The 14,855-nt window shown below is 42.7% G+C and overlaps 1 protein-coding gene across 1 annotated transcript; it reads left to right on the plus strand.

The window, feature by feature from the left end:
• The first annotated feature begins 1,058 nt into the window (after positions 1–1,058).
• On the plus strand, positions 1,059–9,721 carry LOC103709230 (nucleobase-ascorbate transporter 3). Its single transcript, XM_008794475.4, has 14 exons — positions 1,059–1,383; positions 2,344–2,441; positions 2,542–2,718; positions 4,844–4,944; positions 5,055–5,130; positions 5,222–5,281; positions 5,370–5,554; positions 5,654–5,750; positions 5,847–5,933; positions 6,417–6,475; positions 8,126–8,217; positions 8,299–8,376; positions 8,467–8,627; positions 9,075–9,721. The coding sequence occupies exons 1-14, from the start codon at positions 1,227–1,229 to the stop codon at positions 9,291–9,293; spliced, it is 1,647 nt and encodes a 548-aa protein (XP_008792697.2). The 5' UTR covers positions 1,059–1,226; the 3' UTR covers positions 9,294–9,721.
• Positions 9,722–14,855: the final 5,134 nt, after the last annotated feature.

Below are 14,855 nucleotides of genomic sequence, written 5' to 3' on the forward strand. Positions count from 1 at the left end.
GGTTCTATATACACCCCCCCTATTGCTCAGGACACCCCCCCAAAAATTAAAAAAAAATTAAATACTCTCTACACCCCCCATTTGCTAAGGACACCCCTAAAAAATTAAAAATTCCTAAATTACCCCCCACCCTTCCCACCCCCTCACCTAAATTGCTCTCTACACCCCCCAAACCCCCCCCCACCCCGCTCTTCCCCTCCAAAACACCCGCCGGCTTCTCCCTTCCGCCCAAAAAACCTCGCCTCAAGCACCTCCCCGGCCATCTTCCGAGCAACGAGCACCTCGCCGGCGGAGGAGGAGGGGGGAGGCGGAGGAGGAGGACGGGGAGGCGGGGGGAGGCGGAGGGGGAGGTGGGGGATGGGGAGGAGGAGGAAGGAGGACGGGGAGGTGGCGGAAGAGGAGTGAGAGGAGGTGGCGGAGGAGGAGGGGGGAGGCGGAGGAGGAGGACGGGGAGGTGGAGGGGAGGTGGAGGGGGAGGACGGGGAGGAGGGGGGGAGGTGGGGGATGGGGAGGAGGAGGAAGGAGGACAGGGAGGTGGGGGATGGGGAGGAGGAGGAAGCGGGCGCAGGGGGGAGGGGGGAGGAAGACGAGGCGGAGGGGTGATGGGGGAGGCGGAGGAGGAGGAGGAGGAGGAGGCGGCAGTGAGGAGGAGGGGGAGGGGAGGAGGCTGCAGTGAGGAGGAAGGGGGTGTACTGAGAAAATTTCAAGGGCAATATGGTAATTACACTAAAGGTTAGTTTGGGTATTTTTTTTTTGGTTTTTGGGGGTGTCCTTAGCAATAGGGGGGGTGTATATAGAACTACCCCACGCCCACCAATCTCGAGGATATACACCCTCTCTCTCCTCCCCTCGCCCCGGGGGATTCTCCCTCCTCTGCTTTGCCCGTACACTTTTCTTTTCGCGAAAAGCCTTGGAAAACCCCTCTCTAAGTTTTATCAAAATAATAAAAAAAATTTTAGTTTTTTGTTGCTGTTGTTGAAAAATCTAAAAGTTTTTATCTAAATAAGATATTAAAAAATCACGGTCTTTTCTTTTACTGAAAAATCTGCAAGTTTTTATCCACTGTTTTCTTTGAGATGAATCTCTCTGCCGCTGTTTTGTCCTCTTCTCACTTCTCTCTCCAAACTGCACTATCACTCCTAATAAAGAAAAAAGATAAAAGAAGCGGAAAAAGATTAGCGGAGTGGTAGAAGAAGCTTGGAGAAGATCATAGAAGAAGAAGAAAGATGGTGGAGACTAACCCCCCGACCCCCGGCCAGGTCCCGCCGCCCCCCCAAGCCCCGCCGCTGTTCCATCCACCGGTGGTGGGCAGCGGCGCCGTCCATCCGCCCAACGAGCAGCTTCCCCACCTCCAGTTCTGCGTCCATTCCAACCCCTCTTGGGGTGAGCTCTTTCGTCTCCTATTAGCTTCCTCTGTTTCTGTCTTTCCGCTCTGTTCTTTTGATGGATCTACCTTTCCACTCGGCTAGTTTCCTGGCCTTTAGATTTGGTTTCTGGCGTTGAGGTGGATCCGTTGAAGTGCTCAAAATTTGTTTTTCTTTTGGTAGTCGGTGGGTTGTTATTGTTCGAATTTTTTATTCTTTTTGCTCTTAAGATCAAAAAGTTTGGAGCTTTGGGTTTGATTTGGAGTTCTTTAAGTATGCTGGGCATCTTTAAGTTTTTGCGTTTTAAATATTGGCTTCGAGGTACTTTATCCAGTAACAGGTCGAATAGATTTTCTTTTTCACTCAGAAAAATTGTTGTGGCCTGTGTATAGTTATTTAACCATGTGAATTTATAATTGTTCATCCTTTCAATCATATAAGTAGTTCTGTACAACTCAAATCTGTGATAAGAATGTAACTTTTAGTCTCACATCTTCTTGCAAAACTTTTTTGATAATTTCCTTGCCAAATTTCATTATTTGTTCATTATAATCTCTTTTTCCTGCGGCCTAATTACCATAAAAATAAGAGTAGCCATCAAACTGTAACTCAATTATTAGGGACCACTCCTATCAAGGCTAGCATGCTATCAATGCAAGTTCTTTAGAGTTCTTCCATCCATATCGTATTACCTTTCCCCCTTCTCTTTCTGACACTTTGACCCAAAGCCAAGACATTCTCCTTATTGGAGAATCCTTAGATATCCGGTGCACATTTTTATTTTCTTACCATCTGAAGTTAATTCTTGGTTTCTTACTTTTAAATGGTGCTGTTGGTGTTATTCTTATGCTTTCTTGGATTTACTTACGTTTCATCCTGCTCGTCCTGATTTTACCCGCCTGAGCATTCTGGTAGCTTGATCAGATGGTTGGTGGTTTATGCTAAATTTCTCGCTTAACAAATGGTTGGCGATTCACAGGGGAAGCGCTAATACTTGCATTCCAACACTACATCGTGATGTTGGGAACAATTGTTATGCTGGCTACTCTTCTTGTTCCTCTAATGGGCGGAAACAATGTAAGCTACATTCACCTTATTATATTCCCATTGATACATTGGTGTTTGACTTTTTCTTACATAAAATTAAAATTGTCTTCTTCGGTTAATTTTCAAATAGGGGGATAAGGCACGGATTATTCAGACTTTTCTATTTATGAGTGGAATAAATACACTTCTCCAAACCTTGATCGGAACTCGGCTTCCAACAGTGATGAATGCTTCCTTTGCATTTGTCATCCCAGTAACGTCAATAATCAACGACTTTTCCTCACGGGAATATGATGATGAACATGAGGTAATAGGCACTGAATTTCTTCATTTCATACTTCATATGGTTCCTATTCTCATAGTTTTCTATCAGAAGTTTTATGCAGACTATGAATCAGGAAAAGGCAACTTTTGCCCTTGAGAAATCTTTGTTGTTCCTTTTTTTTTTTTTTTGCCTTGTTTTGCAGAAGGGGAGAAAAGGAAAAGGGGGTTGGGTATTGCTATTTGCTATAACCCTCCAAGTATTGTTGTCTAGGTTTTGGCTGTAGACAACTTTAGTTTAAAAAGTTGCAGATGTGGTAATTCTTGCTAGCTGGTGCCCTCTTGAGGTTTCCCTTTACCTCATTGTTGCATAAACACGGACATGAATAGGGCAATTCAAAAGTATCCAAGCATCCTCCTCAGCAAGAGGAAAAAAAAGGAGTGATGGGGAACATAGAAAAGAATAAGTACATTATACTTTTTCTTTAAATATTTTATATAAAAGAGAACATCGAAAATTATTTCCGTAGGTCTTCCAAGATACATGTTAGATATAGGTCCAAACGGGAAGACTTGCTTATGTGTAGCTAGATTTGAAGGGCTTGAAAAGTAGGGTTTAAATCAAAAATCACATTGATGTCCTGCTACGGGAAGCAGGATACAAAGCATGTTTTTTGGTGATTATAAAGCTAAAAGGGCAAAATATTGTGCTTTATATTTTTTAGATGAGGTATAGGTCCAAAGAACAAGCTCTACTTGAAGCTTGTCAGTTCACGGAGGTCCATCGTAGTCCAGCAACAGAATTTAGACTACTCATTTTATATTTATGTGGCAAGTAAGATAAGATGAGTTTTGGCGAAGCCAAACAGGGATGATAGCAGCAGAGCTCAAAGATAATAAAAAAGAGATGAAGAAGAGGGAGAACAGCCAAACCTGGTCAAAGAAACCCTATATTTCTTCTCAAAGTAAACCATGTAAATTTATTTTATCCAGCCTTAAATAGGCCTTTTTATAGACTCTTCATGATTCTCTTACAAGGAAACTAGGACTCTTAAAATTGGGAGTAAATATCCTAGAGAAATTAGCAACCGACCCATGAAATTGACTCTGACCAAGTTTCTCCTTAAAATTTGGACCTAAACCATATCTTAGCAATCACTTATTTACATAATTTCAGTTCCTGAAAGGAATAAAAGAGAAAACGCTTTGGGTGCTGGTCATTGTTAATGGCACTGTAGCACAATGTCATGAACAGTGATCTCATTAAATAGGATTTTTAACTTCAAAATAAAACTTCCTACAGTATGAGGAATTGGTTAGACCATGGAATGCCGTACCGGTCCGGTCCTAGACCGGTACCGGAACGGATAAAAAACCGGTATTTCCCGGTTTTTTATCCGAACCGGCCGGTTCGGAGCCCGTACCGGTGCGAACCGGCCGGTTCGGAGCCCGTACCGGTGCGAACCGGCCGGTTCGCACCGGTACGATTTTTTTTTTTTTTTTTAGAACCACAGCGCCGCGCGCTGTGGTTTTTGAAACCACCGGTACCGGCCGGTACGGACCGGACCGGTACCGTATCGGTCCGGCCGGCCACCGGTACGCCGACCGGTACCGGTACGGCGGACCTTGGGTTAGACATCAAAAGGACTCAAAATAGTGGGCAATAATTAATGGTGTAGCCTTGAGACTATATCCAATGAGAGTCCTATGCCGTGGAAACAAGCCCACAAAAGTTCCCATTTTAAAATTTCTTATTTAGACTTCCTAATTAGCCTAAGGACACCAGAAAAATTACATTTCATAGTCATTTTCGTACCTTTATCCTAGACTGAACCATAAAATAACAAATGTTCACTTTTAGCCTCATCATGCTTTGGCGAACGCTTTGCAAGAGTCTAACTCTACCAATCTTAAAGCTACATATCTGGCATGGATTCTTGCAGCCGAAGGCAAGTTTCTAGGTATTGCAGCCTTTTGCTTTGCTTGAAGTTGATGCTTCTTGAACGCCTTTTTCTAAGAAATTCACAGACTATATATTTTCTGATTTGTTAACAAAACTATACAGCTGCAAGCTTGTCGGAAAGAATAAATAGCTTTTATGGATTTTGCAGTTAAGTAAGTTCATTTTATCTTCTTATCATTTTACTGATCCTTTCTCAGGGTGATTGCAGAGATTTGTCCACACTATAAGAGCCATTCAAGGGGCCTTGATTGTGTCTTCCTTTCTTAATATCATTATTGGATACAGCAAGGCATGGGGAAATTTCTCGAGGTAGAGACTCATTATCTTCGAAGCAAGTCCTAACATTTACCTAATTTTACCTGCTAAAATTTTGATTATCACAATTTTCCATATGATCAATCGCAATTTGAGTTTTCCAGGTTTTTCAGTCCTGTAGTTATTGTGCCTGTAGTGTGTGTTGTGGGTCTTGGGTTGTTTGAGCGAGGATTCCCTCAGGTGTGGCTCTATGAAGTTTTAACAATATCAGAAAATGACTCATATTACATCAAGAGTGTGAACATTTTTCATGTTGCCTTGATCTGCGTAGGTTGGAAAATGTGTGGAGATTGGACTGCCAATGCTAATTTTATTGGTTTTCCTCCAACAAGTAACGTGTTCATAAAGCAATGTCATATATCAGATAGATTTTGTATCACAAAAACAGTCGATCTGACTTCTTGAAATTCTTCCTACAGTACATGAAGCACATCCATCACAGGACATACTTCTGGTTTGAGAGGTTTGCATTGCTTTTATGCATCGTAGTCATCTGGGCTTTTGCTGCCATTCTTACAGCTGGTGGTGCATACAACCATGTTTCTGTGAAGACTAAGCAAAATTGCCGCACCGATAGGTCTCACCTTATGTCATCTGCACCATGGTAGATGCCAAAAACTAACAAGCCTTATTTGCATTAATGTAACTTCTGCCATCAGAGCTAACTTTCCATTCACTACCATTTTGCGTTATCTTATTTCAGGATTAGAATTCCATATCCATTTCAGTGGGGTGCTCCAATATTTACTGCAAGTCATGTGTTTGGAATGATGGGTGCAGTACTTGTTTCAGCTGTTGAGGTAAGAAATGATGACTGAAGTAGCTCTATCCTGCAGTGATTTTGTTTCACAAATTCTTCCACTGTTTATATACTTGCCAATTTACACCTAATGCAGTCTACTGGAGCACATTATGCGGCTGCACGCCTAGCAGGTGCTACACCACCTCCTGCACATGTGCTTAGTCGAAGCATTGGCCTTCAGGTTTGTTTAAATAATAAGCCTATGAAGGAATAAGATTTCTATGGAGCCGAAGTGGTTTTATGTGGCTCAGAAGTTTGGAATTTATGATACAATAGTAGGTTCCAGGACACAATTTTAGTGTAAGGTTAGATTTATGGAGTTCAAAAATTACAAGTACATATTACTCATGTTGAAGCTAGAAGGAAAAAAAGGGGCTTCACCTTATTAGTTGCACTTGTGAAGAGAATACATCATGCACTTCTCCTTTTAACCAATTCAGAAGATAAGGATAGGATTTTAATATTTAATGGAAAAACATTTTTCTGTGATGCACTACTTCATGCTGGAAACTGCTGAAAAGTTTTTCTTCGAGTTTCAGACTGGGATATTCACTATGTTAAGTTGCATTTAGCCTGTTGCCGAACTCTAAGAATAGTTTATAAAGTTCCTGATTGACTCCTTTATGGCTTTTCATTTCTAACGTAAATCTTTTTATGATTACAGGGTATAGGGATGCTGCTTGAAGGTATATTTGGGGCTGCAGCTGGTTCATCTGCATCAATGTAAGAAAATTTTCCGTGTGCTCTTTTTTTTCCGGGCCCTTCTTTTCCTGCTTTATCACTGTTCTCCTCTTACAAACAACAGATTCTACCTCCTTTAATTTTTTATTTCCCCATTGCTGATCTTGTAGCAACTAGAACATAATGGTCATGGCAAAGTTTCATTCGAATTCATGAATGTTTCAGTTACAATATTATGATCAGGATAAAAAGTTGCTTTTTCTTCTTTAAAATGTTGTGCAGATTTATCTGGGTTTCCAACATGATTGTCTTATCCTTTTTCCAATTTTTAGATATGGTTCGGGGGTTGGTTTGGGTGAGTTGGGTGGGTTTGACTAAGTTCAAGCCAGTTGTGGGGTTATGCAGGTCAGGTTGGGATTGTCGGGGCTTGAACAAGACCTTTTGGCAGGCTAGCAGGGGTGTTAGCCAAGCCTATTATCCCATTGTGTTGGATATTTACTCCCATTGCTACCATCAGTTTAGGGATCCAATAACAAGTCATGATACAATGACTATGGACACTGAATGATGGTACGACGACTGTTGAATCAGGTGGGAGCATTGTTTGAATGATTCCACGATAAGACCTACACAGATTGAAATCATAAGAAAATTAGTGGACGAAAAAAAAAGCCTAAACTAATTAGTAGGGACTTGAGAGAATAACTGACTTCCTGGTGATGGTGATTTGAAGCTTGACTCCTGTTTAAGAATATAATTAGGCTTTGGTGGTACTAGAGTTGTTTTTTAATAAAAATATTGAGGGACAATTAAATTTAGGGAACTAGACATTGTTTCCGAGGACATAGATTGTACTTGTAAATGAAGACTGGTCACAATAAAGATCCAGGTCATTCATAAAGAAAAGGCATTATTATTCTTCTAGAATCAATTGCCTGCTATGTAATCTTCGACCTCTTGTGCTCTTAGAACCTAAGGTCAAGAGATATCCTAGGAAGCCACTACTTAATGAAAGTGCAACCAAGAAGGTCATCATCATCTAATGTGCAAGAGAAGATGACCAAAGGTGCGATAACTATGAAAATGAACGATTGAGCATGTCAACAAATGGGTTTCATTGCCAACAACTGTATGATCAGAAGAAAGATTCAAGAACTCTAGTAAAGCTGATGCAACTATGAGAGTGTTATTATAGGCTTTTCTTTTATTCTATATTATTTTTGTTTTTTTTTCTTTAGTTTGTTTTGGTCATAACACTGGTTATATTCACAATAGTTATTTTATTTTCTTTCCTATCAAAAGAAGTTAGTGTCACCAGCTTGTTCGAGGTATAGTTTCCAAATGGAACTGATTAGCATTTGCAAGTAATTGAGCTACTTATGATTGAGGTCTTGAATCCTCCATCATTGTTATCCATTTTTCAATTGAATTTCTGTAACTCTCTCTTCTTTATTCTCATGGGTTGTTTTAAAGTTGTCATTGATTCTGGCAATTTTTCAAGAATGAGCCATTGCAGTTGCATGTGTTGGTCAACAACGTACTGCTTTTGGTTAAAAAAGCATTCTAATAAGGATAAGATGCATATATTAATTTAATTCAATAGCTTTCTGTAGTAATATCATTATTAGGTATGGAGAGCTGCACTGTGTGCATAAATAGTCTCTAAACAGAGTGACTGAAATGGTGATGCAGTGAAAATGTTGGACTCCTTGGATTGACACGAGTAGGAAGTCGGAGAGTTGTGGAGATATCAACTGGTTTTATGATTTTCTTCTCCATCTTTGGTATGTCCTGATGTCTAAATGCTGCTTAGAACAAGTTCTACATGATAACCTGAAATTTTGAATATATGTCTTGATTCGCAGGAAAGTTTGGGGCATTCTTTGCATCAATCCCGTTCCCAATATTTGCAGCCATGTACTGTGTTCTCTTTGGAATTGTTGGTGAGTTCATGAACATATATCTTCATCAGGTTATCCCTGATCATTATACCTACCAATGCTACTTATATTGTAATTTTCTACATGTTGTAGCTGCTGTTGGTATCTCATTCATTCAGTTCGCTAACAACAACTCCATGAGGAACCTCTACATACTGGGCCTTGCACTTTTCCTTGGTTTATCCATTCCTCAGTATTTCAGTGAATTCAGAACTTCTGCAGGGCATGGACCTGCGAACACAAATGCTGGATGGGTAAGTGATAAGCTGTTATGTAACAAAAAAAGGCATCCTTTTCGTTGTTATAGATCACAAGATATGATTTACGAAAAGAATGTTCTCATGCAATTGACTTTGCCATTGAGAGCTTAGTCAATAGGAGACTAGGAATCCTGGAAAAAGACTTTCTGTCATTCATGTTCATAAGACCCTCCCAGAATGAGCTATTGTTCATTCAACGTGTTCCAATTTATGGTTTGGCCGAGAGCGGTTGATTATGAAATGTTCAGTCTCTTTCTCCACCCACCCTCCACTTGGGATTGTACCCAGGACCATTTCTTTGGATGATGGAATAAATATTTCTTATTTGATAGACAGTCATCTTTAGAAACGGAGATGAAAGCAATACCAAGAAACTGGTTAAACAAAGGCATGTCTGATTATCTTTATACTTCTGATCATCTTATATGTTGTGTGTTGCAGTTCAATGATATATTGAATTCATTCTTCTCGTCGGCTCCATTTGTGGCAATGTTAGTTGGGACATTGCTGGATAACACGCTGGAGGCTAGGAACGCAGCTGAAAGAGGCCTCCCCTGGTGGGTTCCCTTCCAGAACAGAAAAGGTGATGTGAGGAATGACGAATTCTATGGTTTCCCGATCAGAGTACACGAAATGATCCCAACTCGATACCTCCGATAAACTGTGCCTAACTTCAGGTGCATGTAAATTCGCTTTCGTACAGTTCATCCAATGCACTACTTCAACAATGCATGTGAAATGTTGTGCTTGCTTGGCCCTTCCTCAGATTATGAAAGTTTCTGTATCGATCAGGTTTTGAATCTTACTATCAAGAAGAGCCGGTTAGTCTTTAGCTGCGTAGCTTTTTGGTCTGCTTGGTTCTGTATAATTTTGAATTGGCTAGTGTGAATTACTTTGCTGTATTGATTGTGTCATGCCTAGATTGGTTATGTTTTCTGCAATAATCTTATTTTCATGATAAACAATATGTCAATAGACTGCAAACACTCGTGGTTGGCGCTTTTGATGTCATGCAAGTCAGCAACATATTATTTCCTTTGTATCACTCGTAAGATTTTTAAAATCCCAGGAAGCTAGCTTTTGTTTGACATCTGCTCTTTGAGGCATGCTGCTGTCAGCTAATACACCGAGCACTCCAATGCAAGATATTCTGTTCCTCAATGAAGTCATGCTGGACTACTAAGGATAGCTCTGATAAGCACAGTGTTTGTTGCCGCTATCATTGGTCATGTTTGTTTCTGGCTGTGTTGTTTTTTTGCAGTGTTATTTTGTTGCATGACTCAGGTTCTTCAGACTTATTTAGAAGCACATTCAGTGCAGTTGTCCATATTGCAGAAGCCTGTACGAGACCATTGAAAACTAGTTATTCAATGCTTTCAAAGAGGTGTACTCTATTAGTTTTGATATATTTCTTGGAAAATATTGTTTTTAGCTGTTTTTTTCTGCTTTCCTGCTCGATGGGGGACTAATTTTGACCCCTCTTGTCGCCTCTCGCTCAACAAATTCTTTCTTGGAAGTCCCATCTTTCTTTCATAGAAGCAAATAAGCACCTGACTGAGCATCGGAAAGAAGCTTTTATGGTATATAGTAATTATGGAGTCCTCATTTTGTTCTTCAGCAAGGTTTTCATCTCCATCTTTCGTGGGTAAAATGTGCTAGAATTTGAGTTCATAACATGCACACGTGGTAAAATGTTTATTGGGCGATCTAGAAAATAATCCTAGCTAGTATGGAAAAGCACCACGAAAAAAACTCATTGTTAATTTGAGGAGTTTTTGTAGTAAAAAGTTGCTTTATGTTTGCATGAGGAAATGATCTGCTTTGTATTTAAACAGCGCCATTTTATCTCCCTCGTCTTAATTGAATGCAAACATTTATCTTAGTTTATGCTTGCATGCATGCATATGCACGTGCATGACATACACATGCTTGCATTCGTGCACGAGCACACGCAAGTGCACTTGATGTATAATCCACACGCAAGTGCACTTTTAGAGTAGGTGTATGATAATTCAATAAAGTTTAATAATAAATTCGATTGTTTATCCTAAAAATCCCTTGATCCGAAGGCAAAGCAAATGATTTTTTTTTCATGTTGTTTACAAATATGAAAGTAAGCGCAAAAATTAATGAGAAACAAGGGAAAATTATTAACTCAATTGCATGAAATTAAAGAAAAGTACTTTCTTTTAGATTGGTTAGTGTGGAACCTAACTTTTAGGAGATTAATGTTTTATTTAACCATTCGAAATCTATTTAATTTAGAAATTTAGGTGTCTTTTTCTTTGGAGAACTATGTAGAAGGGATTAAGGTGCAGCAATCTTGGTTGTATCAATCATCCTTAGAGCATCCCTACGTTAAAAATTCTAGAGATCTTGTCCTGAATCTACATGCTCTTTCACATTTTTCTTTTCAGTTTGTATCTACAAATAATTTTAAAATTTGTCTTAGGCTATGATAATAATGTAACAAATATTCGACTATTGGATGATAGCCTTGTAGTCATAGTGTGGACATCGTTCACACACGTAGATGCTATGAGTGTGAACCCGCTGCCGAGTAGTCCGTAGCTGAACCATGACTTTGAGAATGAATGGGGTTGCAATTGTTGACTCAATAAAATGGAAGAAAACCATGCGTTGGCTTTTGTGGCAATCTTTGTTTTTTTTGTTGTTGTTTTTTGTTTTTGATATAACGTTTGTGACAAATCTGATGGCCACTTGGCAACCCCACTCCAAAAGGGCACTATCCAAAGAAGATTTGGTGCTCTCTTCTGCTGTGATTGTCTATAAATTATCCCTCCATAACAAGAGCTCGTAAACTAAGCGCAGGCTTTGTTCCAAATCCGGCCTCACTCGAGTCTGAGACCAAGTGAGACCTTCCAAGAGTCTAAAGTTGTAAACTAACACTTGAATATCTTTCTTTACTCTTTCTGCCCCATAAAATGGATTAAATCTCCTTCTTCGATGGATGCAAAACAATCAAAATAGGAAATAAGGAAGCCTCTTCGAACTATGTAAATTAGTTTAACAAAAAGATGTAGTTCTCTCAAAATTTTAATATATATATATATATATATATATATATATATATATATATATATATATATATATATATTGCTGAAGCGGATGATTTATATAATTCTAATACGGATACATTCAAAAAGATCAAAAGACAACATATTCTAGAGCGCACTAGACAGCTTCTTCTCTCCAATCCAAAGAGTGTCTCCGGAGTGGTTGGCCACGTACGAGGCCACCCAGTATGCAATCTCGTTGGACTTTTTGTAGATGTGCTTAACCTGAAAATTTTTGACCTATTGGATGAGAGTTCTTACTGTATTTCAAGAAATATTAAACATTCTTTGTTCCTTGGACATATGCTCTTCAAGTCCAAGGAAAAGTATTGTGGCCTAAGTTGGCCTGTCTCGTTTCGTGTGAAAAGGTCTGAGCTGATTCATTCAACTAGAACGTTGGTGAGTTTGAAACGCCACGATCCAATCACGCCATCTGGTAGCTCCAATCGCAACCAAGAGAAACCCAGAAGTAAAGGTTTATTAATTAATGATGGTTTTCTTGTTTCAGTGGGTAGGGTCTTCGGTCCTTTCTGAGTTAATAGACTAAAGTCGAAGTTGAAAGTTGAAAGTCTTTTGTGATAGACATAATACCTACATGAATATATGATAATGTTTAATTTTAATGGAACACAAGATAGATAATTTTCAAGCATAGAGAAGCTCCATGGAAACAATATTTGATGGTCCAAGTCACCTGCTCTCAAGACTCTTTTATACCACTCTTCCACCTTACATGTATAAGCTTTACTTGAGCCTTCAAAATTCATGTTCTTCATTTCTCTCATTCTCTCTTTCGCAACCTCCAGTTTTGCAATGACCCTGCGTTTGATGTGGCGGCGGAGGCAAAGAATATTATATATATATATATATATATATATATAGAGAGAGAGAGAGAGAGAGAGAGAGACTCGTACGGTTAAGCATTGGTAATGCACCTAGTTCCTTTATAATTCTGCGGTTAAGCATGTTTGAACGAAAGTAAGTTCTTTCGATTTTGTCCGCATAAAGACCTTGGCTCAAGAGAGTACATATAAAAAACACAGTAGGATCTTTTTGCTAATCTTTGTCAAGTAAATTTTTTGAGTTTCCTTCTTGCTTTTCTGTTCAATCATAGAGCATGATCTTTAATAGATACTGTTACGGGGGAACTTAGCCACCATGCCCCACGTGACCGGCACGCGCGCCCAGGAAGACTACGGCTGCCCCTTGATCCAGCAATCCGACCTCGAGTCGGATATCTTCAGCTCCGCAGCCCGACCCCGAGTCGGCTGCCCCTTGATCCAGCAATCCGACCTCGGGTCGGATATCTTCGGCTCCGCAGCCCGACCCCGAGTCGGCTGCCCCTTGATCCAGCAATCCGACCTCGGGTCGGATATCTTCGGCTCCGCAGCCCGACCCCGAGTCGGCTGCCCCTTGATCCAGCAATCCGACCCCGAGTCGGCAATCTCTCGACAACAACAGACTGTTCCTCTGAGGCACGCCGCGGCCCCCTGCTCCACTACTCCCTGCAACGGCCGTATCCGGCGCTGCCCCACGATCCCCTGTAACAGCCGTACAAAGCGGAGCTCCACTATGCCCTGCCATGGCTGTACCCAGCGCTGCCCCACGACGCCCTGTAACGGCCATGTCAGTGGCAGCCCCATCGTGCCACACGATGACGAATCCCCGGAAAAACCCCCCAGCCTGATATATATGAGGCTGGGGGGAAGGGGGAGGGTAAGATATATCTTCCAGAGTATCATCTCACCTGCTACCTTCTCCTTCTCCTTCTCCTTCTCCTTCGATCTCCTCTGACTTGATCGTCGGAGGGCCCCCACTACCCCGGTGGTGGTGCGAGGCTTGCTTGCAGGTTTCACGGCGGAGGGCGGAGCGCAACCAAAGCAACTCAAAGGGAACCCCGTTCACACAGCTGTGCCAATCGTTCTCGGTTTGGACTCCCAGCAACAGTTGGCGCTAGAGGAAGGGACGGATCTCAGAGCGATCGTAATGGCACGGCGAGGTGGTCGTGGAGCTTCCAATGCTTCCGGTCGCGGGGCCTCTCGCGCCACTGGCCGGGAGGCCGCTGCATCTCCAACACGCTCTCAGCAACACTCCACCGCCCCACCGCCCATTCAGATGGTCGAAGCCGCCCAGTTCGACCAGCTAACCCAGCAGGTTCGCACCCTCGCGGAGGCGGTGCAGAATCTGCAGGGCGCGATGTCCCGGGCGCCACAGCGGGCTCAGGAGCCACTGCTCCCTGAGCGCTCGCCTGTCCTCCTCAACCCGCGCTCCTTTCTCTCCCATGGGGAGGAGCGCCGGCGCGAGGAGGATTCTCGAGCACGGTCTATTCTGCCGGGACCTTCCCATCGGAGCTGCGCGGGGTACGAGAGGCGGGCCCGGGCGCGTTCCCAGACCCCCCAGTCCTCGAGGAACCCGCGCTCCAGTCGGTCCCCCACTCGCCGCTCCTTGTCTCCCACCCACCGGTCGCGCTCCCTGGACCGGCGGGTGGACGATCTCCACCGACAACTCCAGGTCCTGAAGGGCCATTCCAAAGATCCCTTCGCCGACTTAGAGATCTCCTCCCAGCCGGCACTTGCCTCGAGGATCCTGCGGACCCCGAATCCCCCGGGGTTCAAAATGCCGGCGATCGAGCCCTATGACGGGGCGGCAGACCCGCGGGATCACGTCGAGAGTTTCAGGATCCTTATGCTCCTCCACGGAGCATCAGATCCCCTTCTCTGCAAGGCCTTCCCGGCAACCCTCCGTGGCCCGGCGAGGGCGTGGTTCGCCGGGCTGGAGGCTGACTCAATCCGGTCTTTCGACCAGTTCACTCGCCTCTTCATCACTCATTTCGCCGTCAGTAGCCGGCGGCGATTGGTCTCCGACTCCCTCTTTGACGTCCGGCAAAACGAGGGAGAAAGCCTGCGGGATTATCTTACCCGCTTCAACAGGGCTACGCTGGAGGTCCGGAACCTGAGTCAGGAGGTAGCTCTTTCAGCCCTGAAGCGTGGCTTCCGGAAGGGCAGGCTCACCTTCTCCCTGGACAAACGCCTGCCGCGGAGCTTCCCAGAGCTGTTGTCCCGGGCGAACCAGTATGCGGACGCCGAGGAGGCGGCCGCCCACCGGAGCAAGGAGGCTGCCGAGATCCCTCCAAAGCTTGGGAAGA

This window comes from Phoenix dactylifera, unplaced genomic scaffold, assembly GCF_009389715.1.
Source record: "Phoenix dactylifera cultivar Barhee BC4 unplaced genomic scaffold, palm_55x_up_171113_PBpolish2nd_filt_p 000007F, whole genome shotgun sequence".
Lineage (NCBI taxonomy): Eukaryota > Viridiplantae > Streptophyta > Magnoliopsida > Arecales > Arecaceae > Phoenix > Phoenix dactylifera.